Source organism: Bos mutus, chromosome 24 (assembly GCF_027580195.1).
Source record: "Bos mutus isolate GX-2022 chromosome 24, NWIPB_WYAK_1.1, whole genome shotgun sequence".
NCBI classification, from domain to species: Eukaryota; Metazoa; Chordata; class Mammalia; order Artiodactyla; family Bovidae; genus Bos; species Bos mutus.
This window is the reverse complement of record NC_091640.1, coordinates 32,390,226-32,417,228: the sequence shown is the minus strand read 5'-3', so window position 1 is coordinate 32,417,228 and position 27,003 is coordinate 32,390,226. Positions and strand designations below refer to the sequence as shown.

Below are 27,003 nucleotides of genomic sequence, written 5' to 3'. Positions count from 1 at the left end.
TAAGAAATCAAGAAAAGAAATTAAGAGAAAAACTCCATGTAAGATAGCACCAAAACAACTACAATGCATAGGAATAAATTTAACCAAAGAATACAAGATCTATATATTGAAAACTTCAAAATATCACTCAGCAAAATTAAAGATCTAAATAAGAGGAGAGGCATTTGATGTCCTTGGATTGGAAGGCAGTGTTTTTAATCTGTCATTTCTTCCCAAATTTATCTATAGGTTCAAGATAACACAATCTCTATCAAAATCCCATCATAAGAATTGACTGAATAATCCTAAAATTTATATAGAAACAAACTTGACTGAGAATAGAAAAAATAATTTAAAAGATCAAAAGGTTGGAGAATTTACACTGCTGCTGCCGCTAAGTCGCTTCAGTCATGTCTGACTCTGTGCGACTCCGTAAATGGCAGCCCACCAGGCTCCCCCGTTCCAGGGATTCTCCAGGCAAGAACACTGGAGTGGGTTGCCATTTCCTTCTCCAATGCATGAAAGTGCAAAAATAAAGTGAAGTCACTCAGTCGTGTATGACTCCTAGTGACCCCATGGACTGCGGCCCATCAGGCCCCTGCATCCATGGGATTTTCTAGTCAAGAGTACTGGAGTGGGATGCCATTGCCTTCTCCAAACTTACACTACTCAATATCAAAACTTAATTACAAAGCTACTGTAATAGGACAGTGTGTTATTGGTGTAAGGATAGAATATAGATCAAACAAAGAGAACGGAAGTCCAGAAACAAACCCATTTATGATCAACTGATTCCCACAAAAGGTGTCGAGGCAATACGGAGGGAAAAGTCTCTCCAATAACAGAAGACAGACTAAAAAACGTGGTATATGCATACAACAGAACGTTATTCAGCCCAAAAAAGGAACAAATTACACGCTATGCCATGGATGAAACTTAACTATATTATACTCAAGAAGTTAGACACAAATGTTGATATGATTCCATTTACAATAAATGTCTAGAAAAAACAAACATCTAGAGACAGAAAGCATATCAGTGGTAGTCTGAGGCTTGACAAGAAACAAGAAATAAATACAAACAGGCACGAGGAAACTCTGTGGCAAATGGAAATGCTCCAAAACTGGACTGTGGTCATGGCTGCACGACTGTGTAAACGCATCAAAAAAACCACTGAACTGTATACTTACAGCAGGTGAGTTTCAGGCAGTGTAAATTATTCCCCAATAAAACTGTTTTAAAAAATGATAAAGAAGGTGCAGGCGTTCCCCAGTCCTGGGGACACAAGCAGAGACTGAATGAGCTTCTATCAGGGACACCAGAGTGGAGCCCCATGACCTTCGTAATTGACCTCACTGTCTGTCACTAAGAGCCTGTGGTCTTTTGGACCCAAAGTGCTGGTATATACATTTTTTGCGGCTTTTCCCAGTTGCTATTCCTAGGGCTATAAAGGAGAAAACATTTGTGAGTGCATTTCCAACATTTCACTTGCAAACACTGAACACAGAATGTTTTTCACCTTTCGTCCTGTAAAGGCAGCCCGATGAAGCGGCGTGTCTCCCATGTCATTCAGTACATTTACTTCCGCACCAGCCTAGTGAACATGAAAGCGTTAAACATCTTCCACATACCAAGAAACATACAAAGGTGAAAGTAACTCCCTAAGAATATATTAAATATTTTAAAAAATTAAAATACTCGTTAACAGTGACTGGTTGTCACTAGTAAAAATAACTCAGTTCACATTAATATACTTGGTTGGCCAAAAGGTTTGTTTGGAAAAACCCAAACAAACTTTTCGGCCAACCCAATAGTAAGCTTCCTGAAAGTAAAAATCTACTTGGTAGACAGAAAACAGTTTCTTTTGTTCAAAAATCTATCTGCCCTTCACTCTACTTTAGAAACACAAACATTGAAGAAAAAAAAAAAAAAGGAAAACCGTCTCTGAATAAAACAGCATAGTTTCTCCACCAATTTAATAAGTTTTAGGGGGAAAAAAGAAAGAGATATCACCAATTAAATGGTGGAGGAACTAGAGGCTTAAGTGCCACGTTGGCTCCCAGATTTCATATTTGGGGCCAACAGATCAATTTTAAAATGTGATCCAATTTCAGAAATATCAGTATGAGTGAAAAATTATTCATCACAGAACTGAGAAATACGAGTTCTTAAATTACACAGTGCTCATTAAGAGATTATGACATTATTTTTTAAATACATAAAATGTGCTTTGGCTATTTTTTAAACTATGCTCAAAAAAACAATGTAGTATCTTCATTAATTCCTATGTCTATTTTTGCAACTTTAAAAAGTCAATAATGTAAAAATCAAACAACTAAAAAGACAGAATTTTAATTAAGCGAATCAAATTGGTGTATTTAGCAAAGAAAAATCAAGTGATAAGCAATTGCTAAGGCTGTTATGCATTATAGCCCAAATGGCTTTTCCTAAGACTTCTATAATTTACACAGTAGCTATAGTTTTTATTTATTGAAAAATCAAAGCCATAAAAATACCTTTAATAGATCCTGGACCACCTGTCTATGTCCAAAATAGCATGCCAGGTGAAGAGGTGTCCAGCCCAAATTAGACTTACTTCTTCCTAAAAAAAAAAAAAGAAAAAAATGGAAAGAGGCATTTTTAAATGTTATTGAGGTAACTTTACAGTAAATTTTCTCCCTAGTAGCTGCTCCAACATCCTGGCCAGGGGGTCCCTCTCACCCAGCATGGCTGATGTGTGGGAGGCACGAGACTCGACACTAAGGAGGGTTTGGAGTGAGATGGATTAGGACTCACAGGGCCCAGATTCTTGCCACCTTCTAACTCAGTGCCCTCTTCTTAAAGGGGGGCAGGAGGCCTGATGGGGGTTATATTCCGACTAGTCTGTGGCTCTAAGGTGCCGAGTGTCTAACCATTTTGCCACCATCAAACGAAGATGCGGTTCTCTTGGCCACAGCATTTCATGAAAAGCACCTCTTTTTGAAAATCTGTCCTGTGTTAGAGGGCTGGATACGAAGAGGAAACTAAGAACCAGTCTTTCCTGTGTCTGGAAAGCAGTCAGCGCTGCAGACAGGGACTGAAAACGGAGTCCTGACTTCAGAGAAAACCTCGGGGAGATGAGGGTAAGGGTTACCAGTGTGGTCGAGTCCAGCTAGAGGACAAGAACCAAAAGAAAAGCGATGAAATGTCAGATCCCAGCTGAGGAGAGGCGAACAACCGAGTGTGGTGAAAACGAGATCCCAGCTGAGGAGAGGTAAACAACCGAGTGTGGTGAAAACGAGATCCCAGCTGAGGAGAGGCGAACAACCGAGTGTGGTGAAAACGAGATCCCAGCTGAGGAGAGGCGAACAACCGAGTGTGGGTGAAAACGAGATCCCAGCTGAGGAGAGGCGAACAACCGAGTGTGGTGAAAACGAGATCCCAGCTGAGGAGAGGCGAACAACCGAGTGTGGTGAAAACGAGATCCCAGCTGAGGAGAGGCGAACAACCGAGTGTGGTGAAAACGAGATCCCAGCTGAGGAGAGGCGAACAACCGAGTGTGTGGTGAAAAACGAGATCCCAGCTGAGGAGAGGCGAACAACCGAGTGTGGTGGCAGATCCCAGCTGAGGAGAGGCGAACAACCGAGTGTGGTGGCGAGAGATCCCAGCTGAGGAGAGGCGAACAACCGAGTGTGGTGAAAACGAGATCCCAGCTGAGGAGAGGCGAACAACCGAGTGTGGTGAAAACGAGATCCCAGCTGAGGAGAGGCGAACAACCGAGTGTGGTGAAAACGAGATCCCAGCTGAGGAGAGGCGAACAACCGAGTGTGGTGAAAACGAGATCCCAGCTGAGGAGAGGCGAACAACCGAGTGTGGTGAAAACGAGCGGTGTAACTCAGTTTAGGGAAGAAAAAAAAAGGCACTGTAGTTTAGAGCTGAGAAATTTCAGAAGGTCACCCAACTTCCCAATCAAGCTTGAGAGAATACAGCTTGTCACAGCACCAGAGCCCCCTGCCCTGGAGGGTCCACTGAAGCCCAGAAGCCCCCTGGCCCCCCGAGGAGGAGCTGGAAGAGAATGGCTGCTCTCAGCTCCTGGATTCAGGTTTGGGGGCCAACAGAAATCCACCGTCAGCCTCGCTGTGCCCAGAACAGACCTTTAACCGCTCCTAGAGGGACTGCCAGTGCCAACAGTGTCCCTGTGACTGTCTTCCGTTCACTAGCCTCCAGCCCTGTTTCCTCTCAACGGGCGCCCACCAGAGCCCCTAACTCCAGAGGCAACACATCCGTGAGCCACAGTCTGTCTCACGTAACCTTTCTCTTTACCCTCTGTCCTTAACTGGCAGCTAGCTCTTTCTGATGAAAGATTCTCTTTTATCTCTTGGACAGGGGAGGCCCTCCAGTTTCCACAGCCCCACTGGTCCTCACGGCACAGAAGCCCCGTGACTCTCGCCATCGAAACCCAACTCAGTCTTTGGTCAGTGACCTCACTCATGTTACGATCCCTCTGTTGAGGCTCCTGCCATTAAGCACAGCTACCCCATCCTCCACCCCCACTCCAGAAGGCTTTCTCCGCTGCCATCTACAGTCTCCTAGTGGCTCACCCCTCTCCACTCAACTCTGGGCAACACAGTCTCTCTCTGGGGCAAATCCTACCACCGCCATTGTCTACTGCAATTCAGTAACCTGGTGTCTCAGACTCTCAGCTTCCCTCATTTCCCCACAAACGTGGCCTCTGCTCTACACTGGGTACCTGATCCCAGAGCCTGAGTCCGAATATCACTGTCATGTCTGAACTCAGGAACAGAGTCCCACTTTCCAGCTTGTTCACACAGGCAAATCCCCAGCTCATTCTTCAATGTAACCAACCGTCAAGTTCTTTAAACACTTTGCTTATGTGTAAACATCCCCACCATCCTCACTTCTTTCAATCAGTCCAGCGTCTATTTCTTGGTCCTCACATCAACATTTCTCTGCCGATACCCTCCAATATCCTATCTTTGTCACAGCAGCTTAGAAAAACCCCAGAGTCTAATAAATACATTTGCTCAATTTGTCTATAACCACAGTCAGGTTGCTAACAGCGGTGGAAGAAAAATAACAGAACCCCGTGGATTCGTGGCTTCATCAGGTCAGGATCTCACGCTTAGGCAAAGCCCTCACCAGGGTCCTCGCCACAGCGCCCTGTTCAGGGGTCTCTCCTACGCGCCACCACAGATACTTCAATCCCCACTACTCCCCTCAAGCCTCTTTCCCAGACACCTGCTTCTCCTCTCAGCTTCAGGGAAAAGAGAAGTTTTCATAGGACTCTCTGGGTTTCGTAGCAACCAATCCACCCCCACACCTCTGCCCACAGGCACCCTTCCGCCCTTCCTCCTGCGGCCTCAAGATAATCACACTTCCCATACCCTGGATCCCATGCTCTCCTCCTACTTTCTGGGTGCTCCTTTTCCTCCTTATCTTTAACCGCTCCCTTTTTCATCGCAAATAGGAAGGAACAGATAAGCATTTGCAGGTCTTCCATCCAACGAGCAAAAGCACCCAATTCCTCTCTGGTCCTGAACCCCCTCTGACCATTGTCCCCTTCCTTCTCGCCCTCCCCTTCCCCATCTACACTCTTTCCACCTCGTTCCCTCCAGGAGCTATCCACTGACTGCAGACCAGGTTCACTTCCCACCACAACACTAAAGCTGTCCTCACTTTATCCCAGTAAGTTGTGCCGCCGGATCCTAGGGGCACTTTCCAGCAGGCAGCACACTGCGTCACTGGACAGTGTCAGCCAGCCCAGCCCACGAGCCTCCAGAGCCCTGCACCTCCTCCGAGGGCTCTGTGCAAACTTGCACTTTCTCTACTTCCTCTGACTGGGCCATTCATCACTGGAATCTCCAACAATGACACCTCCTGGCCCTTTCCCACAGCTTTACCTGCTTATATGCTTGTGACTTCAAACTCCACATTTCCATCTCTTACTCAGTTCTACCATTCAACTCTCTACTGTTTACCTCCACCTGGAGGACACAGGAATACCTTCTGCTCAGGAAGCACAAAGTTGAACTCACTTATCTCACACATGCACACTCGCACACAAAAACTCCCTGTCCCCACTCCCACTTTTCACCATCAACTGTCCCATTATTCACCTCACTTCTCAATTCAGAAAAAAGCTGCTGATGCTGAAGCTCTAATACTTTGGCCACCTGATGTGAAGACCCGACTCACTGGAAAAGACCCTGATGCTGGGAAAGACAAGGTAGGAGGAGAAGGGGGCGACAGAGGATGAGATGGTTGCATGGTATCATCGATTCAACGGACATGAGTTTGAGCAAACTCTGGGAGATACTGAAGGACAGGGAAGCCTGGTGTGCTGCAGTCCATGGGATCACAGAGAGTCAGACACGACTGAGCAACTGAAGAACAACATCCACTTTTCTATGACCATACCACCCTGAAAGGGCTCCATCTCGTCCGATCTCAGAAGCTAAGCAGGGTTGGACCTGGTTAATACTTGGATGGGAGAAAAAAGTACCACTTGCTGGCTTTCTCCTTTCACCCCTTCCACAACTCAATCAGTTCGATCAATTCTACCTCCTAAATGTTAACTATATCTAAACACTTTTCACCACTCCCACTGCTTCCAGTCCCACATGACCCACAGCAGTCTCCTTTGAGTTACTCAGCAGCTTCCTCACATCTAATATTTCCACATGGGACTCTGGATCAAGAAGATGACATTTCCAAAATCTTAAATTATTCTTAAAATACTCCAAATATCCTTTACACTCTTTACTATTATAGATATCCAAAATTTTTGATCAGTAAGAAATAAGTTTAGAAATATGTACAGAAAATCGTACCCTACACTGAATAGTACAACACTGGGAAACACCAGCAGATATTATGGGTGATGGGCTTCCCAGGTGGGGCTACTGGTAAAGAACCCGCCTGCCAATTCAGGAGACAAGAAAGACGGGAGTTTGATCACTGGTAGGAAAGATCCCCTGGAGAAGGAAATGGCAACCTACTCCAGTATCCTTGCCTGGAAAATTCCATGGACAGAGGAGCCTGGTGGGCTACCGCCCACGGGGTCACAAAGAGTCAGACACGACTGAGCAACTGAGCACATACACACATTATGGGTAATACTCAACAAAGTGAGAGGACAGCATCGTACAGAATCATCTCTATATTACCAATACAAGCTCTTACTTTGCTTTAAAAACTTATTTCTTGGAATACTACTCACAGAATTTATATAAAGCATGTTATTCAAACATATTAGCATTTATTTGCAAGACTGTCTCACCATTAGCAATAGACGAACACACACTTCTAACGTGGCAACAGCTACAAACAAAACTGCCCAGTTAGCTCCTCCTTTGTGCCCCAAGCCTAGAAGTACTGACCTTCACCTACATAGTTCCCTCTCTCCCTTCAACCTGACATCGTATCGGCTGGATTCCTTCCAACCAATCACATCTCTATGTTGACTGTTGAGCTTTAAATCCTGCAGAAGAATTATACTACACTTTACCATTTTCTCAACTTCTCAGGGTTTGGAAAAACAAATGAGATAGAAAATCAAGAAGCGGCAGGCACCGAGACTGAGTTTTCACAGGCCCAGTCCCAACTCTCCCTACTCAGTCCTGTGGGTGAACTCACCTCACCTGATTATGCTGTTCCTCTGCATAAACCCTTCAACCCACCCTTAAGACAAGCCTGACTGACAAGTATAATGAGGGTGAAATTTTGAAAAAGCATTAACTGTCTCTCAGCTTTACATTTCCTAGCAGGTGACTTTCCAAGAACTAGCCCGAGGTAACCATGGTCAGGGTGGAAGTTGAGTAGAAAGTAAAGGGTCCCTGATGATGATCCAACCAGGCATGCTTCTGGCATTCAGAACAGAACTCCAAGGTAAAGATTAAGAGCCAGGTCTCCATTTTATATACGGTAATGTGTATGTTTCAGGGCCATTCTCTCCAATCATCCCACCCTCTCCTTCTCCCACTGAGTCTGAAGCCAGTGCTCCGTGACAGCCTGGAGGGATGGGGGGCAGGGAGGTGGGAGGGGGGTTCAGGGTGGAGGGACACAAGCGTACCTAGGGCCAATTCATACTGATGGATGGCAAAAACCATCACAACATTGTAATTACCTTCCAATTAAAAAAATTTTTTTAAATAGAACCAGGTTTCTGGTGAAGGATGAGAAGATTTTTAGAATTCGTTTTGCATTCCATCTCGGGCTAATTTTTGGACAACTCAGAGCATGTTTTCTTCCCTGCTGCAAAGATAATACTCTGTCCCCACTGAGGGTGAGGCCGTGAGGTCTGTTGCTCGAGTAGAGGAGGACAATGTGACATGGCAGAACAAAATACCCATTAGGGACTCAGGGCTATGTGAGATGAAAAGACGTAAGATGGGACACGTGGCTCCTGACCCTGAGCCCAGAGAGCGAGGTAGGTCCAGGGAACAATGAGAATGGGTAGTGACAGGTGGGATGCTAGGAAAAGGGCCCCCAGCAGGCACTGAGCCGAGCACCAACCTGCACAGCGGCCAAGTCAAAGTAAACTCGGCAGTGCGGGCAGAGGGAAGGTCAAATGCTGGTCCCCAGAGCTGCTCCAAGCCTCCACGTGTCACTCAAGACCCTGTGGCCACACCCAAGGAGTGTGTCCAACGTGAACCAGCAAGCCTAGGCCACGTGTCGGATGGAAGATTCGAGAGAGGGTCAGGGTGACACGAAGCCAGCAAGAGCCAAGGTGAGACTCCTGAGGCAGCCGAGGAGCATATCTGTGCTTGTGATAAACTGAAACACCTGGGTGTGACTCCCTGTGTGTTTTACCTTAGCTACAAGGATGCGCTAGGAAGAGAGGCTGCAGAGGAACCAAAGGCAGTACACACAGAGAAAGGCTCGCCTTCACACTTAAAGGCCACCTTAAAAAAAAAAAGGCCACCTTAATGAGATGGGCTTCCCAGGTTGATGCTAGGGATAAAGAAACCGCCTGCCAGTGCAGGAGACAAAAGAGACTTGGGTTTAATCGCTGGGTCAGGAAGATAGTCTGAAGAAGGAAATGGCAATCCACTCCAGTACTCTTGCCTGGGAAATCCCATGGACAGAGGAGCCTGGCGGGCTACAGTCCATGGGGTCACAAAGAGATGGGCACGACTAAAGTGATTTAGCACACACTGAGATGGGAGAGGACACAGGTGAGAGGCTCTGGGAGGCCAATCGTTTTACAAAAAAGCCACTGTGATGGAGGGACCCGAAGACTAACATTTAGTCCTCCAAACTCCCAGAAGGAGAAAGCGCTTGTTGAAACATCTGAGCCAATTTAAAAAATAAATTCTATGCACACCTGAGTTTAATGTATTTGTAACCGTGCTACACAAGACACGCTGTGATTTGGTGGCTGCTACTTACTCACCCCTCCTATCTGCAAAATCCCTGCCATCGAGGCTGCTTCTCACTTGGCACGTGACCTTTCTTCTGCCTTGAGCCCTTTTCTTCTCTATTTTTACCTGGTACGTCTATGCACTCTTCATATATCACCTTAGGATGAGTTCCTCCAAGAAACTAATCCTTCAAGTTCTAGTTACATACTTCTTATATATTCCATGATACTCTACATGTCATAGCTCCCATACTTTGTACATATTGTACAATAAAGACTAGTCTGAGCTAGTAATCTACCAATCTCAGTGAGGGAAGGATCCTGTCTGACAGTATTTTAAGGTACTTCACATGATCCTGGGCATACAGAAAACACTCAAAACTGCTGCTTCAACTGCAATGTCTTTGAGAAGAAGAAACTGTCATAGCATGTATCCTGTGGGCTCATCTCATTAAGATGGCCTTTTTTTTAAGGTGGCCTTTAAGGTTTGTAGTAGGCCTTTAAGGCTTTGTAGTTCATAAGGTTTAGGATCCATGACAATTTTAAGACTGGATCTCAAGTTTGGGGGAGAATGGATACATGTCTATGTATGGTTGAGTCCCTTTGCTGTCCACCTGAAACTATCACAACATTATGAATGGGCTATGCTCCAATATAAAATAAAGAGTTAAGAAAAGAAAGACTGGCACTCAATTTCTCTTACTTAGAGGGGAGTAGAAGAGTACCCACTCTTACAGGGCTTCTTCCTAGGATAAGAGATGGAAATTTATGGCAGGCAAGTTCAAAAGGATTAGCACTAAATAAATGATAAAGTAGTGAATACGTGTGTGTGAACTTAGTCGCTCAGTCATGTCCGACTCCTTGCAACCCCATGGACTATGGCCCACCAGGCTCCTCTGTCGATGGCATTCCCCAGGCAAGTATACTGGAGTGGGTTGCCATTTCCTTCTCCAGAGCATCTTTCCAACCCAGAGACTGAACCCAAATCTTCTGCACTGGCAGGCAGATTTTTACCACTGAGCCATCTAGTGCATACTCACAAGAAAAAGTGAAAAAAGACATTCAAGGCTTACCTTTGCAGTTAATGTCAGCAATTACTTCATTCCTTTCCATGGTTTCTAACAGCTGTCTTACTTCTTCAGCGTTGCCATTTCTGGCATGATGGAGAAGCTGTTGTTCTGCGTCTGTACTCATTTCTAGATTTAAAAAATAGTAACACTGCTATTAATCTAAGAACATATATTAGCTTTTGGATGTTCTGCCAACAGAGAAAGGGGAAAAAATCATCTTCATTTTGTAGCTAATAAGACAGACAAAAGGAATAATTAAACAAATCAGCTGCAGGGTCAAAATTTGACCTCAAGACTCTGTGCCCTGTGTATTATTACTGAAGCCTCAGCTTCCTTACCTGCAAAATACAATCAACTTCATGACCTGTGGTAAGATTGTGTCTATGAAAACTAACTGTCAAAGTATTTTGTAAATAGTTATTAGTATAACATTAACAACCTTATGTCTATAAAGTTAAAATATGGCAATTCATCAGTTCATATAGAATTATCAAAAGACTGAAATGATCTAAATGAACACATTGGAAACTTGTGAGAAAATAAATGACAGATAAGGATCCTAGAGCCACCATACTTATCAATAAACTCTCATTTTCTTATCAAGCTTCAAGACAACTATAGAGGAAAACAACCAAATTTAAAGCATTTATCCCAGAAAAAATAGAAATTTCTTTCATACTAATGATCATTTGGGCTTCCCCAATGGCTCAGAAGGTGAAGAATCCACCTGCAGTAAAGGAGATGTGGGTTCGATCCCTGGATTGGGAAGACCCCTGGGGAAGGGCATGGCAACCCATTCCAGTACTCTTGCCAAGAAAATCCCATGGATAGAGGAGCCTGGCCGGCTGCAATCCACGGGGTCACAAAGAGCTGGAAATGACTGAAGTGACTGAGCACAATAATCAGTTAAAGGCAAACAGATCAAGCAATGGTATTTTTTGCCTACCTCATTAGCACAAATAAAAAAAGTAAACACACCAAATGCTGGCATGAACAGAAAATGTGCAGTCCAGTAAACCGTTAATATTATGCATATTATATATGACTTGCACCCAAGTTATTATACACGTTATACACACAAGTTATTGCACACATATGTTGCAGAGGGAGGAAGAGACAACAAACTGCCAAGATGAAATAATTTCAAAATACGCAAATACCCAGGGAGGATGCCAGGAGATGGCCAAGTAAGAAACTCCAGGACCTGTCTTTCCACCTGCACAACAAGTGCACTTGCAGAATCTGTCTGATGTAACTACTGTGGAACTCTGGAGCCTACTGAAGACGTGCAACTGCCCAGGAAGACTTGGAAGGTAACTGTGGTGATTTCAGCTCTTAGCAGAGCAGCGGTTCCCTATCCTTCAGACACTTAGTAGGTATCTGTACACATGCTCCTGGAGCAGCCTGCTGCAGTCAAGGTTGGCAAAAAGGACCCTGTGCTCCAAATACTGGGGAGCTAGGCTCTGATCACTGATTGCTGCTTTTGATCACAGACATGCAGACAAACAAGTGGGCAGCCACTGTTGCTGCATCTGGCTCCTTGTTGCAGGTCTTTCCAGTGGGCTGGAATGCCAGAAGATTTAAACAGCTAGCACCCTTTTGCCCCCCATTCATTTTTCCATCTTCCCCCTAAATTTCCCCTTAATTTTCCTCTAGTAAAAACTAGGACATTTACAACCAAATGCATATGTGGGGGAAATTACAACATGACTGCTCATTCCCACCCAAAAGCCCAAAAGACATGAGACAACCTTAAGTTTATACCTCAGGCTGGCCTTCAGCACAGAGGCAGTCTACATCAAAACAAAAAAAATAGCAAACCCTGGGGAAGAGGGTGCATCTGATTTTTAGAGTTATTGCATTAGATTCAAATGTCCAGTTTTCAGCAGTGCTATTCCCTCCCAAAAAGACACAAATCACACAAAGAAACAGGAAAGCAGGGCCCACTCAAAGGAAAAAAACAAGTCAACAGAAACTGTCCCTGAAGAAGAATTGATGGCAGATACACCAGAAACTGTCCCTGAAGAAGAATTGATGGCAGATACACCAGACAAAGACTTTAAAACAACTGTCTTAAAAATGATTAAGAACTAAAGGAAGAACCAGAGAAGGTCAAGATGTATAAACAAAATGGAAATAAAGGTAGAAAACCTAAAATGAAGCCAAAAAGAAATTTTGCAGCTTAAAAGTGCAGTCACTAAAGTGAAAATTTGACTCGAGGGATTCAAAAGCAGATTTGAGCAGGAAGAATCAGTGAACTTGAAGACAGGACAACAGAAATTAATAACTCTGAGGACCAGAAACAAAAAAGATTGAAGAAAAGTGACCCCAACTTAGGAGATCTGTAGGACACCAACAAGCAAACTAACACAGGAATCACAGGTGTCCCAGAAGAGAGAAGTGGGTAGAGCATTTGAATAATGGCCAAAAACTTCCCAAATTTGGTCAAAGACATGAACATAAATATTCAAGAAGTCAAGGAACACGAAGATGAAATTGGAGATATATACTCACACTTTCAAAAAACAGAATTTTGAAAGCAAGCCAAGAGAAAAGCAAAATGTCACACAAGGGATCCTCGATAAGATGATCATATTTCTGTGAGAAACTCTGAAGGCCAGAAGGCAGTGGGTAAAGAGTAAAATACTTAGGAGTTAAGTGTGTGCCTGGCTTGGATCTTAACCATCCTTGGACTGTCTGGGCTTTGTGCTAGTCACGCTTCTGCTTGTCTGTGTTCTGCTGCCTGATCAGCTGTGGGTACCCATGTCCCTCCTTGCAAGTCTTCTGTGTCCACCCATTCCTGAGAACTAGAGCTGGGCCTCCGTGTGCTGAGAAGAACAGGAAGAGCAGCCTGTTTACCTCACAGACTCCTGCCGGCAGGGGCCCAGAACCTGGTCCCTTCAGAGCGCTACCAGATAACCCCTCAGCGCCCAGAACTCACTCACGTCCCCTTGAAAGGGCTCTTATAAACCCTCAGGGAAAACAAACTCAGACTCTAACCCAGGGACTGATTTCAGAGAATATTTTCCTAGGAGATGTCATCTAGCAGTCACCATAATGTCCTTTCTTCTCAACAGATTGTTGATCGGCATTTACACTAACCACCCTAAATCACCTCCGCTTCATTTATAGTGCATGCTTATTAAAACACTCCATTAGTCATTTAAAAAGCTTTATACTTATATTCACTGCAGCCCTATTTATAAAGCAAATATGTTAATGTCCATTAGTAAAGGTTTGTTCACAAAACTGAATACTATAAAATCATCAACAAGGTTATAAAAGGAATTTCTAAAACCATGGCACTGCAATGTATCATCAAGTCAGACGGATTTAATGTAACAATCTCTTTACAAATTCACAGAAAAAGAAAAATGCATTAGGATAACAGTGGTTACTTCTTACAGTGAAGTTATGAATGGCTTTGATTGTCTTTTGACAGTTATGCTTTCTGAACTCCCTACAATATAACAGCATTTAATCCTTATAAGAAAAGTTACTGAAGATATAAAACAAAAAATCTTGTCAAATTAAATGGACATTTCATCATAGGTGATTTTTTATATATATTTTAGCGAGACAAGTACATTTTATAAGAAGTGACAATCTACTTTTGCTGGCATAAGAGATGGCACAAAAAAATGTTCATTTAATATTTTTCTCCTGTTTTTCAAGAATGAATCAAAGAACACTTGAAGTATCTTCAGAACATACTAGAAGTTGTTTAATGTTACCTTGGGTTCTTACCATACTGGGTTTACAGAAAAAAAGTTGTAAAGTTTTTCAACTTCTGTATAATAAATATGAAAAGGGTACAGTCAAGTCTATTATTTATTTAACAGTCCACAGTAATATTCATATATTCAATAATATCATATTCACCACAACAGTTACTGAAAAGTGCTGGAACTGAGATTAAGAATTATTCAAAGGTTTGGGAATTCCCTGGTGGTCCAGTGGTTAGGACTGCTGGGGCCTAGGTTCAATCCCTGGTCAGAGAACGAAGATCCTGAAAGTCGAGGGGCATGGTCAAAAAAAAAAATTATTCAAAGGTTGCAAAGTACCAAGGACAGAAACTGCTACAGGCACTGGAGGTATCACACAGTCGCTGCCCTCCAGACAGGGCACACATGTGCTCGGTCACACCAACATGTGCCAAGTACAGTAATAAGCAAGGGACAGTGGCTGTCCAGAGGACAAAGTGGGTGACTAGCCCTTTACTTGCATTAGTGAAGGAAGGAACCACAGAGAAAGTGAAATTCAAGCTGGGACTTGAAGACTGAGGAGGTCACCAAGACCAGCAGGACAAAGGTTTCTGCCCCAGCTGGACAACTGTTACACCAGGAACAGTCTTGGGTGAAGATGTGATTCCATTTGGTCGTGGTGAGTTTGAGATTCCTGTCGAAAAAAGAGAGGGAGATGTCTGGTAAGCAACCAGCTTATACCAGCCTGAGCACAAGAAAACAGTTCTAGGGGAGAAGTACAATAGTCAGTACATTAGTGTTCATGAAAATCATGGGGGTAATCAGGACCTCTTACTGAAAGAAGAGCAAGAGTGAAGGGAAAGGAGGCCAGCAACTACGATGTAGCAAGAAAGATCTAAGCATGGATGGGGTGCGGGGTGGGGTGGTACCAGAAGAGGGAGTGTCAACCAAGAGGAGGAGTTTCCGGGGGTTAGAAGGTGTGAAATGTCGAAGGAAGAGCAGGAACAAGGCCTGAAAACGCAGCTGATTTGGCAAGAAGAAGGTGAATTCCAGAATATTTCAAGTAGAAATGACAGACCCGCAAACAGACGGGGGTAAACTGAGGAGTAAAAGTGGGACGATGGGGAGAGAGTGCAGCAAACTCCTTTAGAGAGACTTTGTTTGAAGGGCTGGTGATAAGTTCCGTTTTCAGATTTTTAGATACCTGGGCATGTTCATAGCTGTGGGGCTAGAGCCAGGAGAGAGGAAAAGCTTGAAAGGCAGGAGAAAGAATGAAGATGAGAAAGATCCTAGAAGAGCCTGAAGTAGGTGGATGAAAAGCCCAAGGGGAGGATTAGCCTTGAAGAGAGGAAGCCCACACTAAGCCGGCTGGGGGTAGGGGTTAAAGGGCCAGTGGAGGCTGGGTAGATAGAGCTCCTTTCTGATGCTGACAACTTCCTGAGACACAGATTTTTAAGTACCTTAATAGGTGAGAGTAGTCTTAGTATGCGGAGAAGGCAATGGCACCCCACTCCAGTACTCTTGCCTGGAAAATCCCATGGATGGAGGAGCCTGGTGGGCTGCAGTCCATGGGGTCGATAGAGTCGGACACGACTGAGCAACTTCACTTTCACTTTTCACTTTCACGCATTGGAGAAGGAAATGGCAACCTACTCCAGTGTTCTTGCCTGGAGAATCCCAGGGACGGGAAGCCTGGTGGGCTGCTGTCTATGGGGTCGCACAGTCGGACATGACTGAAGCAACGTAGCAGCAGCAGTCTTAGTATGAGACAGGACAGCTGCTGACAGTGGGCTTGTGCGGGAGGGGGTCGCCTCTCCTTTTCAAAACAATTTACCACCACATCCATTGAAACTAGCCGCTCTGTCCAAAGGCTAAGCAGACTCAAAGGTTTGCAACTGTTAACACTTGGCTTGGGACACAGTCAAATAACCAAGACCTTGAGGATAAATCCCAAAATGCAAGCAGGCATTTCAACACTGCTCCTTTCTAAACTTCTGTTACTTTGGAAAGGAATGGTGAGGGGTGGCAGGGTGGGGGGACAGGAGAGGGGGCTGACAGGCTGACACTTTTTCCTTCTCCCTTAGTGGCTCTAACACCAAATCAGAGCAGCACAGCTCCAAAAATATCTGTAATTTAAAGACCAAGCAAACTTCTTAAAATGATAACAGTACTATTTAATTAGCCCAGTAAAACATGATCGTTATGTTCCTTTCTGCTATGCCGCAAACAAACTATCATATTCCAAACCAAGACATAAAAACATTTGTATTTTTTCTTAATCCAAGAACCATTATAAGGCAAAGTCTGCAGCTATCTATGCATACCTGAAGATGCTAAATTCAATACATCTGTAGTAGCTAAAACTTCACTCAGGTTGGCATCTAGCCAGCATGGGCCAGGAAGGTGTCCACCGTGAAGTCCACAAGGAGCTGCAGTTTGCTCACCACCACTAGGCCAGCATCCCTTTCCCTTTCTCTTCTGTCACTGCGTTACTGTCAATAAACACTTCACTGAGGGCGGACCACGGTACAGGCACCGTTTTATTAGGTGGTGATACACTAATGAATAAAACCAGGCCTTGCATTAGGATAACTTTATGTTTTATCTATGTATTTTTATATTTAAAATATTTAAAAATATATGTTTATGTATTTATATTTAAAATATTTAAAAATGTTTGTTTTATCTATATATTTTTATATTTTATCCATATAAAACAAATTTATCTATTTATGTATATTTTAATATATAGTACATATTAAATATATATAATATTTATATATATTTGGGGGCAGGCACCACACTGCAAGGCTTGCAGGATCTTAGTTCCCCAACCAGAGCTTGAACTTGGGCCATGGCACTGAAAATGCAGAGTCCTAACCACAGGACCACCAGGGAATTCCTGATAACTTATGTTATAGAAGAGTCAACTGTACAAATAAATTACTATCCACATTTCTCACGGTCTAACTTGCCATCTCCACTCCCAACTTCAACTAGTTCCCCTTAGTAAGCCTTCACAGCACCTCATGTTTGCCACAAACATTAGTCTGTAGGTGCTCGTGTGGTCATTTCTTTGTTCTCCCCATACTATACTAGAAACTTAATTAGAAAAAGGGCCCCAAGTCTATTATGCGTCCCCACTATATTTATCCCTAGTATCCAGCAAGGCACCTAGAACACAGCAAGAACCAAACATTGAATGGATGGATGAATGGATGAACGTGGACTTAAGTTTTTCAAGATCAAAGCAACCAAGATAGACTGACAGGAAGGTCTAAAAGTAACGTGTTTATTATAAGTGGTACATTTTCATCCAGTGATCAAAAAATGAAGGTTTTTTCCCCCTTATATGCCACAAGATACTAAAATCACAGCAAAAAAAGGAAGATCTTTTAAAGTATACATTCCAGGATTATTGAGGATGATCACTGCTAATTGGATATTAATACATCTCTAACTTATGAATAATTTGTGGTTAACAGTTAACAAATAGAAGGGGGGAAAGTGCAGACAGTGACAGATTTTATTTTCTTTGGCTCCAAAATCACTGCAGCCCATGACTGAGCCATGAGATTAAAAGACCTTTGCTCTTTGGAAAGAAAACTATGACAAACCTATTAGAAAGCAGAGATATCACTTTGCCCACAAAGGTCCGCATAGTCAAAGTTATGGTTTTTCCAATGGTCATGTATGGATGTGACAGCTGGACCATAAAGAAGACTGAGTGCAGAAGAACTGATGCTTTCAAATTCTGGCACTGAAGAAGACCCTTGAGAGCCCTTGGACTTCAAGGGGATCAAACCAGTCAATCCTAAAGTAAATCAGTCCTGAATATTCATTGGAAGGACTGATACTTTGGCCACCTGATGTGAAGAGCCGACTCACTGGAAAAGACCCTGATGATGGGAAAAACTGAAGGCAGGAAGAGAAGGGGGTACCAGAGAACGAGATGGGTGGATAGCATCACCATCACTCATGACTCAATGGACATGAATTGGACAAAACTCCAGGAGATAGTAAAGGACAGGGAGGCCTGGGGTACTGCAGTCCATGGGGTCACAGAGTCGGACACAACTTAGTGAATGAACAACAGTTAACTTTAGAAAAAATACAAAAATCAAAGAATCCAAATTCAAATGTTGAATAGATGTTAAAAAATACTCTTTGGACTCAGGAGAGTTTATTTCAGAAAAGCACTGTCTCTGATGTTTAAGCCAAAAGAAGGACAAGTAAACCTTAGTGCATCTTATGAGACTAGATTTTGAACAACATTCTGTCAGTACACATAGTATAGATATTTTTCAGTATCACTTTGTGGATGTATTCAGCCATTCTTTTCACATACATGCAGCTCCAAACTCTTGTTTTTAAGATTAATTAACGAGATTTTAATGGCCAAGAGAATGTTCAAGAAAATAGACAAAAACATCTTAAGCTTCAAAAACTGGGAGACTAGAAGCCACTTTGCCTTGACTTCCCTCCTCCAAGGTTCACTGGGGAAGACAAGCTTCTAATTCTGAATTATTTTGTGGAAAGCAAATTTACATTTTGCTCTTGTATAAACACTCTGAGTGAAGTGAAAGTTGCTCAGTTGTGTCTGACTCTTTGCGACCCCATGGATGATACAGTCCATGAAATTCTCTAGGCCAGAATACTGGAGTGGGAAGCCTTTCCCTTCTCCAGGGGATCTTCCCACCCCAGGGATCAAACCCAGGTCTCCTGCAATTCAGGCGGATTCTTTACCAGCTGAGTCACAAGGGAAGCCTGTACATTACTTAATTAAACTGGTTCCTATACTTGATATCGGAGAAGGCAATGGCACCCCACTCCAGTACTCTTGCCTGGAAAATCCCATGGATGGAGGAGCCTGGTGGGCTGCAGTCCGTGGGGTCGAGAATAGTCAGATACGACTGAGCGACTTCACTTTCACTTTTCACTTGCATGCCTTGGAGAAGGAAATGGCAACCCACTCCAGTGTTCTTGCCTGGAGAATCCCAGGAACGGGGGAGCCTGGTGGGCTGCCGTCTATGGGGTCGCACAGAGTCGGACATGACTGAAGTGACTTAGCAGCAGCAGCATACTTGATATACGCCACTAAATGTCCATTAATTACAGTGGATAAATTGTGGCTCTAACAACTCTGAAATCTTGGCAGAGAAACCCTAAAACTGTAACTTAAAGGGCAATCAACTCATTCAATTCAGTCAGAGGTCTGTTATGTTACAAACTGAATGTCTATTTTTCTTTACTATTCCAGCTGAACTTTTACAGAATCAAAAAAGAAAATTCCTAGAGAAATCAAAGACAGTAAAGTTCAATAATCAGAGCCAATTCACTCAAGTACCAGAAATTCAAAATATTAAATGATGTGCTTTGGGATTTCCCTGGCAGTCCAGTGGATAAGACTCTGTGCTCCCAGTGCAGAGGGGCTTGTGTTCAATCCCTGGCTGGGGAAACTAAGATCTCACATGCCACATGGTGCAATCTTACAAGAATAAAAAAAAATTACCTTTCAAAAAAGTTCTTAAAGGTGTCTGAAGTTAAAATTCAAAGACATCCAAGGCTAACTTTATTAGATCACAAATACAGCAATGTTTAACGGGACATCATAAAATATCAGGAAAGCACGGTGATGCTCAAAAACTTAAACATAAAATTACCGGATGATCCAGCAATTCCACTTCTCTGAGTGTACGCCCGAAAGAACTCAAGGGACTCTTGAAAGAGATATCTGTTCACGATCACAGAAGTGTTCTTCACAACAGCCAAGAGGTGGAAGTTGTCCAAGTGCCCCCTGGCAGATGAATGGATAAGCAAAATGTACTACAAATGTACAATGGACTACTATTCAGCCTTAAAAAGGAATGAAATCCTGAAACGTGCCACAATAACGATGAAGCCAGAACACATTATTTGAAATAAGCCAGACACCAAAGGACAAATACGTGACTCCACTTATATAAGATATTTGGAGCAGACAAATTCATGTAGCCAAAAATTGAAATGGTGGTGAACAGAAGCTGGAAGAGAAGAAAATGGAGAGTTAGTGTTTAATGGGTACAGAGCTTCCATTTGGGATAAGAAAGTTCTAGAGACGGACAGAGACAGTGGCTACTGCATAATATATTTTAAAATGGCTAAGATTTTATGTTCTATGTAATTTACAATTTAAAAAAATGAGGAAGCATCTGAAATGAGTCTAACAAGTGCCAAATAGCTTTTGTACTAGTAAAAAGTCAAAGGAAGCCAACTATTCAAAACACCTTATGACTATGTTGTGATTATTTTTAAAATTCTCAGATATTGATTTTATGCTTGGTAATACATTATTAAAATATTTGAATTATACTGTATGCTAAGAATTTGAATAGTGAGAAAAATTAAATATTTATGAATATATTTTACAAACCAAGTCTTTAAAACCAAAAAAAAAAAAAAAAACCCAGCGTGCTCAGCACTGTATTCCAAAGTACTCAACTGCTTAATGGTATATTTTTTCCCCGATATTTTTCCAATACTATATTTTAATATAAGGAAAATATTTAAAAAGTGACTATTAAAACATGACAACAGAAATAAAATAGCTTTGTTCCCATGGACAGAGGAGCCTGGTAGGCTGAGGTCCATGGGGTCACTAGAGTCGGACACAAGTGAGCGACTTCACCTTCACTTTTCACTTTCATGCATTGGAGAAGGAAATGGCAACCCACTCCAGTGTTCTTGCCTGGAGAATCCCAGGGACAGGGGAGCCTGGTGGGCTGCAGTCTATGGGGTCGCACAGAGTCGGACATGACTGAAGTGACTTAGCAGCAGCAGCTATCAATCTTATTAGTTCCTAGCAAATAATTATTAAGTTCTTTTATATTCTATATCCCAGGTATATGTGTGTATATACCTATTTGTACACAGGTGTATACAAACATATATGTATAAAACTATGACATTTCTGCTAACACAAATAATTAAATGCATTTTTGCTTGTTTTAGAAATTTAGCCTTGGTAGACAGATTCATGGAGAAGGCAATGGCACCCCCACTCCAGTACTCTTGCCTGGAAAATCCCATGGACAGAGGAACCTGGCGTGCTGCAGTCCATGGAGTCGCTAAGAGTCGTACAGGACTGAGCGACTTCACTTTGACTTTTCACCTTAATGCACTGGAAAAGGAAATGGCAACCCACTCCAGTGTTCTTGCCTGGAGAATCCCAGGGACGGGGGAGCCTCGTGGGCTGCCGTCTATGGGGTCGCACAGAGTCACACATGACTGAAGCAACTTAGCAGCAGCAGACAGATTCATATTTAACCTAACACCACTTTTAGAGATGAAGAAACTGAACAGCACGAAGGGTACTTGCTAAGGGTATGACTTTACCAGCCACAACCAGAATTTAGAACTTCTAGTCAAGGGATGAAATATTATTAATGCTATATACTTCATAAAACTCAATTCAGCCTCTAAAATTAAAGGTCCCTGATCCTAGTTATTGTTCACATGTGTGAACACCAAGGAAGCTGAATCTGAATTTTAGCTTAATCCTCTCATTTTAAGAAGCTTTACTCATTGAAATAAGATATCCAAGATATGGCAATTTAAGGAAAATGACAGCAAATTTTAAAGTCATTTTAGGAAGCACCTGCCTCTTTCTTTTAAAAATATGAAATTAAGTTAAAAATCGCTTTATTTTTAATTCAGTGAAACTTTCTAACTTCAACAGGACTCTGTACCCAGATCAAAAGCATCATCCTTTTTGCAGGAGAAATGAGAGACACCTGGCTATAATTGTAGTATGTCTTACTACAGTTTGTAAGCCACTGAAATCAATGTAAAATGCCTATACCAAATTATATTTGACCTATTTACATTATCTTCTCTTATTCATATTCATTACATACCCATACTGACTTGGATGCCATACAGACATAATAAAAGAATAATCCTTCTTGCTATGATTTTTCTTCATTCAGTTGAAAATGCTAATGTTTAAAAGAACCGGTAAAAATTAAATAAGCTTCCCTGCTTTATGAAAGTGATTAAACCTGAAATTGCTATGCATTTTATCTGCTTTTACAACCAAGAACTAACACTTACATTCATCCCTGATTTGAATCTGAACTTCATAGATTCTAAAAACTATTAACTATAGTTTCAAAATAGGTTGGACCCATAGAAGTCCACAAATTAGATGAATATAGTTTTATATAACAATAATATTCACCAAAAGAAGGCTGATCAACTACCACGTTCTAATGATAAAATTCCTTATATGTCAGATAAAGTGTATTTAAATGTATCCTATTTCCACATTTGAAAATTATCTTCCAAACCCTAATGAAATATACTGCAGTACTGGTCAGTTACCCACTATATGACCAGAACTTTTTCTTTAAAGGAAAACTTTAACCAAAGTAAAAATGTGGTTACCTTTCATTGTCACATGCTAGGAAACTGTACAGTTAAAGGCCACTTTCACTGTATAGCACAGGAATTCCCTGTTTGCTGGTTGATGAATATAGTGACTCAGAGTGACCTACTACATCCTCTTTAAGCGTTTAAAAAGTATTTCTTATACTTGCCTACGTTATTAGTGAAAGAGGACACGTAAGTGAGAAAACCCTACATTTCTAGGGATCAAGAACATTCTATAAGATAATTATATGATATGATCACCAATATATTCTGTACAAAATGCACGAAAGTATCTTTTCTGAGCCCTTATTAATAACTTCTGAAAAGATCGGTATAAGCTTGTTGCTAATTATACTGCTAACACCTGTCCTTTTTTAGGATCTGGAAAGAATTTACAAATCAATAAAGTTCTAATTACCAACAGACTTGGCTTATTAACCACTTCAAATTTTTTTTACATGCCCTGGCTTTCTCCCCCATATGTTATTAGTTAAGATGATTTCTACTTTCTCCTGACTACTTTTCTCAGTGAATACACATAATGTACAAAAGCTCAGCTCCTTGTAATAGCAAGAGGTAAGAAACTGTCAAAGCATGAAGATTGATATATTATGATTAAATACAGATGTGTCTAGGTAAAATAAAACCACATGAAGAAAAATTTTATTTTGTTAAATAGACAATGCATCATGTTATCATGCAAAAGAAACTGGCTGTATTTTTCTACCTAGTTGCTGGTTCCAAACAAGCATCATTTCCCTTTGCTTTGGGGAAAGGGTGGAAAAAGCAATGTTTTACAGAAATAACATTTAGCTGCTCTGAATTACAGGTGTAAGTGCTGTGCAAATAATACCTGCAAGGCTGAGAGCCTCCAGAGACAAGGATCAGCCACCCCACAACCTTTTACTGAGGAAAAACGAGATATTCAACAAGTGTCATCTGATAAACAGGCCCTGGCAAAACCCTACACTAATACACAACTGCTTCAGATAAATCTATTCAACTTGCAGCAGTTAACTCCTGTTTTGCCTATCAGTTGCTCAAGGCTAGAAGAAAAAGATACTTTCTAAAAAGGAACCATTACTGACAGTTTTCTCCCCTTTCTCCACCCACAGATTGTAGTAGGTAGAGCTCCTAGAGTAGAACTAGGGGAGGAAAAGAGGGTGGATTTTGTAACTATTCTGTAATTAACACCGAGACCTTTAAAATTTCAGCAGGGGGATCCAGAAACTATACCTACTACTCACTGCAAAAAACGTCCTTGCATCAGAGTCAGAACCCGAACACTCCTAAGCCATCAAAACAAATCGAAGTATTTTTCAAATTCTGAAATAAGAGGTGAGGACATTCTGAACTCTAAACCCAGAATGCATCAATTACAATATTACCATATGGCTGAGATTATCAAGAAAAATACATCTCTGATTCTACCCACAAACACCTAATCACTAAATTTGCAACATTCTAACAGTCTAGTTTAACTTAATATCACATGCCAACGGTTCACTTCACTATCTGCATAAAGCTAAGACTTTCACAACTAACATTAACTACATGAAGGCAACCCTTTTCAACGCCTCCTGCCAAACAGCAGGGCCACCGGGTAAATAAATCTTTGTTTCTATTCGGTTCAGTCGGTCAGTCATGTCCGACTCTTTGCGACCCCGTGGACTGCAGCATTGTTTCTATTCGGCAGCTGCAATCTTTCATACTGTTTCTGAACTCCTTTGATGGTCTTTGGTGCTAGTGGGAACTGACCACGAGGCACACAGTGAGAAGGGTCACGTGAACAGCTCGTGACTTCCACTGTGAATCAACCCTCCTCAGGATAGTAGGAAACTCAAAGTTGGGATGCACACATCCAAGTACCTAGAAAGCACGCAGCTGATGACTTCTCAGGGAATGCACGAGACACCGGGACGAAGTCCTAACACCCAGAGTGGAAATGCCAACGTCTTACTACTTGCAACAACTTCCCTGCAGCGCCGGAGCAGCCAGGGACTTCGGGGCGGTCGAGGTCTGGGTCCGAGCCTGGTACCTCCAGACCCAGACTCTGCCCATCCTCGGAGACGTGCCCTCACTCCCCACCACGCGCGGACAGACCTCCCCCAGCACCATGCAGGGAAGAGCCCGCTTGCCCTGAAGCCGGCCCTAGGAAACTGACCTACGCGGTCACCCGGGTTCCAGATCTCCCGGGGTGGGGACCACAATCGCAGGCTGCCCGCGTCACGCCCAGGAGGCGGCCGTCACCTGGCTCGCACTCCCGGAAGACTCGCGGCCCGGCGGATCGTCGGTCTCGGGGATCCCAGCGCCCGGCGGAGCGCGAGGCCGCTTGGGACCACTCAGCGAGGTGGCACCGCCCCTCCGCGCTACCAGCCCCGCGAGCGCGCGCGCGCTCCGGTTTTATTTACGCCTTGCCCGGGCACCACGTGACCGGCGCGCGGGCCGTGTGGCGCGCTCGGCCCCCGGCCCCGCCCCCGGATGGTACGCCCCGCCCCCGACCTGGCACGCCCCGCCCCCAGCACGCTCCAGTCCCGCTCGGATCGCCGCGGATGGTTCCAGGATTTGCCAACTGCTGTCTGGAGGAACAAGGACTTCACGCTTCTTCCACACGCCCCGCCCCAAGAGAAGTACGGACCCTACTTCGAGGACACCCAAGAGCTGTGGCACGGAAAGGAAGCCCTCCAAGCCAAAGCAAATATATTTATAAATACTCAGTGCATTACCCAGCTGCCCAGGTTTTTTCTTTTCTGCTTTGGTTGCGACTTTACTCGTGGGAACTTAATCGGCAGTGTAAATTAGCTGCACCTCTCTTTTCACATGTCACATGATGATCTTTAAATCCTATACAGGTGTAAGCATCTAAGATGGATATGAGTGCTGCTGCTGCTAAGTCGCTTCAGTCGTGTCCGCCTCTGTGCGACCCCATAGACGGAAGCCCACCAGGCTCCCCCGTCCCTGGGATTCTCCAGGCAAGAGTACTGGAGTGGGTTGCCATTTCCTTCTCCAGTGCATGAAAGCGAAAAGTGAAAGTGAAGTTGCTCAGTCCTGCCCGACTTTTAGCGACCCCATGGACTGCAGCCTACCAGGCTCCTCCGTCCATGGGATTTTCCAGGCAAGAGTACTGGAGTGGGGTGCCATTGCCTTCTCCGTGGATATGAGTAAGGTATGCTTAAAGAGAGATTTAAGTTTTCCTTCACTTCGTCCCCCCATCACACAGCTTTCATAGAGTCCATCTCTACGGACTCGCACAACAGGTCTAGCCAGAGTAGTTAATACATAGTCTATTATATGAAAGTACACACTGTAGTGTAATTACACCTTTTAAAAACATGCATAGCTGAAAAAGACGAAGTTACGAGCATACGAAAAAATTTTCAACTGTCTTGTATTTTCCAGTGTATTTAATGAACATGTTCTTCTGTAATGAACATTAATAACAGGTATCATATTTAAGGGACGTAGGTTTTCAGTTAAGTCTAGAAACCTGGTTGAGAACCTATTGCACTTGTCTGTGATACATGATGTGTCAGATCTCTTAGAATGTTCCTGGAGAACACAAGAAACCTTGCTTATATGCCCTAGGCTAGCATCATCTTTTCTTAGTGAAAAAGGCACTTGAAGAGCACAATCCTTCAAGGGTGAATTGTGTGGTAACTAAGGCAGTCATATTTGCCTCACAAGGAAACTTCAGAGCTTATTTTCTAAGAATACTGAATTACCTTCACAGCCAAAACAAAAATTGACTACCTGAATAAATTATCCACATTATTTCACAAAAGCCTTAATTCTCACTAACATGATTTAATTGCCTAAATTCACTACTCATTTCTTTTTTCAGTTCACGAAATTGAGTTTGTAAACATCCTAGCCAATAGGAAGATGAAAGTAACAGGAGGTAATCACCATGACTACCAATAAAAAGTTCTAATCTTGGTAAGATCACTCCTTGTACATATTTTTACAGGCGTCTCTTTGATATATATGTAGACAATCTTTAGGAAAAGGTATCTCTTCCGCATTTTTATTTCTGACTGCTAAGTCACTTCAGTTGTGTCTGACTCTGTGTGACCCCATAGACGGCAGCCCACCAGGGTCCCCCGTCCCTGGGATTCTCCAGGCAAGAACACTGGAGTGGGTTGCCATTTCCTTCTCCATTGCATGAAAGTGAAAGTGAAGTCGCTCAGTCATGTCCACTCTTAGCGACCCCATGGACTGCAGCCTACCAGGCTCCTCCATCCATGGGATTTTCCAGGCAAGAGTACTGGAGTGGGGTGCCATTGCCTTCTCCGTTAGTATACATATAAACACGTCAAGGGTGTAACAATTCTTATTGTAAAGCACTACTGTCCAATGCAACTTTCTGCAATGATAGAAATGTTCTATTAATATAATTCTACCCTGTCCAGTACAGTAGCCACCAGCCACATATGCCTGCTGAGCTCTTGAACTTTGGCTAGTGTGATTAAAGAATTGAGTT

The 27,003-nt window shown here is 43.0% G+C and overlaps 1 protein-coding gene across 5 annotated transcripts in view; it reads right to left on the bottom strand.

Annotated features, from left to right (window-relative positions):
* OSBPL1A (oxysterol binding protein like 1A) overlaps nt 1–24,909 on the bottom strand; it is a 230,981-nt gene extending 206,072 nt beyond the window's left edge. The window contains exons 1-6 of one of the 5 annotated variants that reach the window (XM_070361857.1): nt 24,688–24,908; nt 19,778–19,911; nt 14,632–14,808; nt 10,414–10,536; nt 2,496–2,581; nt 1,499–1,573 (exon numbers count right to left, since the gene is read on the bottom strand). In XM_070361857.1, coding sequence (XP_070217958.1) covers nt 1,499–1,573; nt 2,496–2,581; nt 10,414–10,534 — 282 coding nt within the window. In that variant the 5' untranslated portion in view covers nt 10,535–10,536; nt 14,632–14,808; nt 19,778–19,911; nt 24,688–24,908. Of the gene's footprint in view, nt 1–1,498; nt 1,574–2,495; nt 2,582–10,413; nt 10,537–14,631; nt 14,809–19,777; nt 19,912–24,687 lie in introns of all 5 variants that reach the window. The other 4 variants (XM_070361856.1, XM_070361858.1, XM_070361859.1 and 1 more) reach the window with 4 other exon arrangements.
* Nucleotides 24,910–27,003: the final 2,094 nt, after the last annotated feature.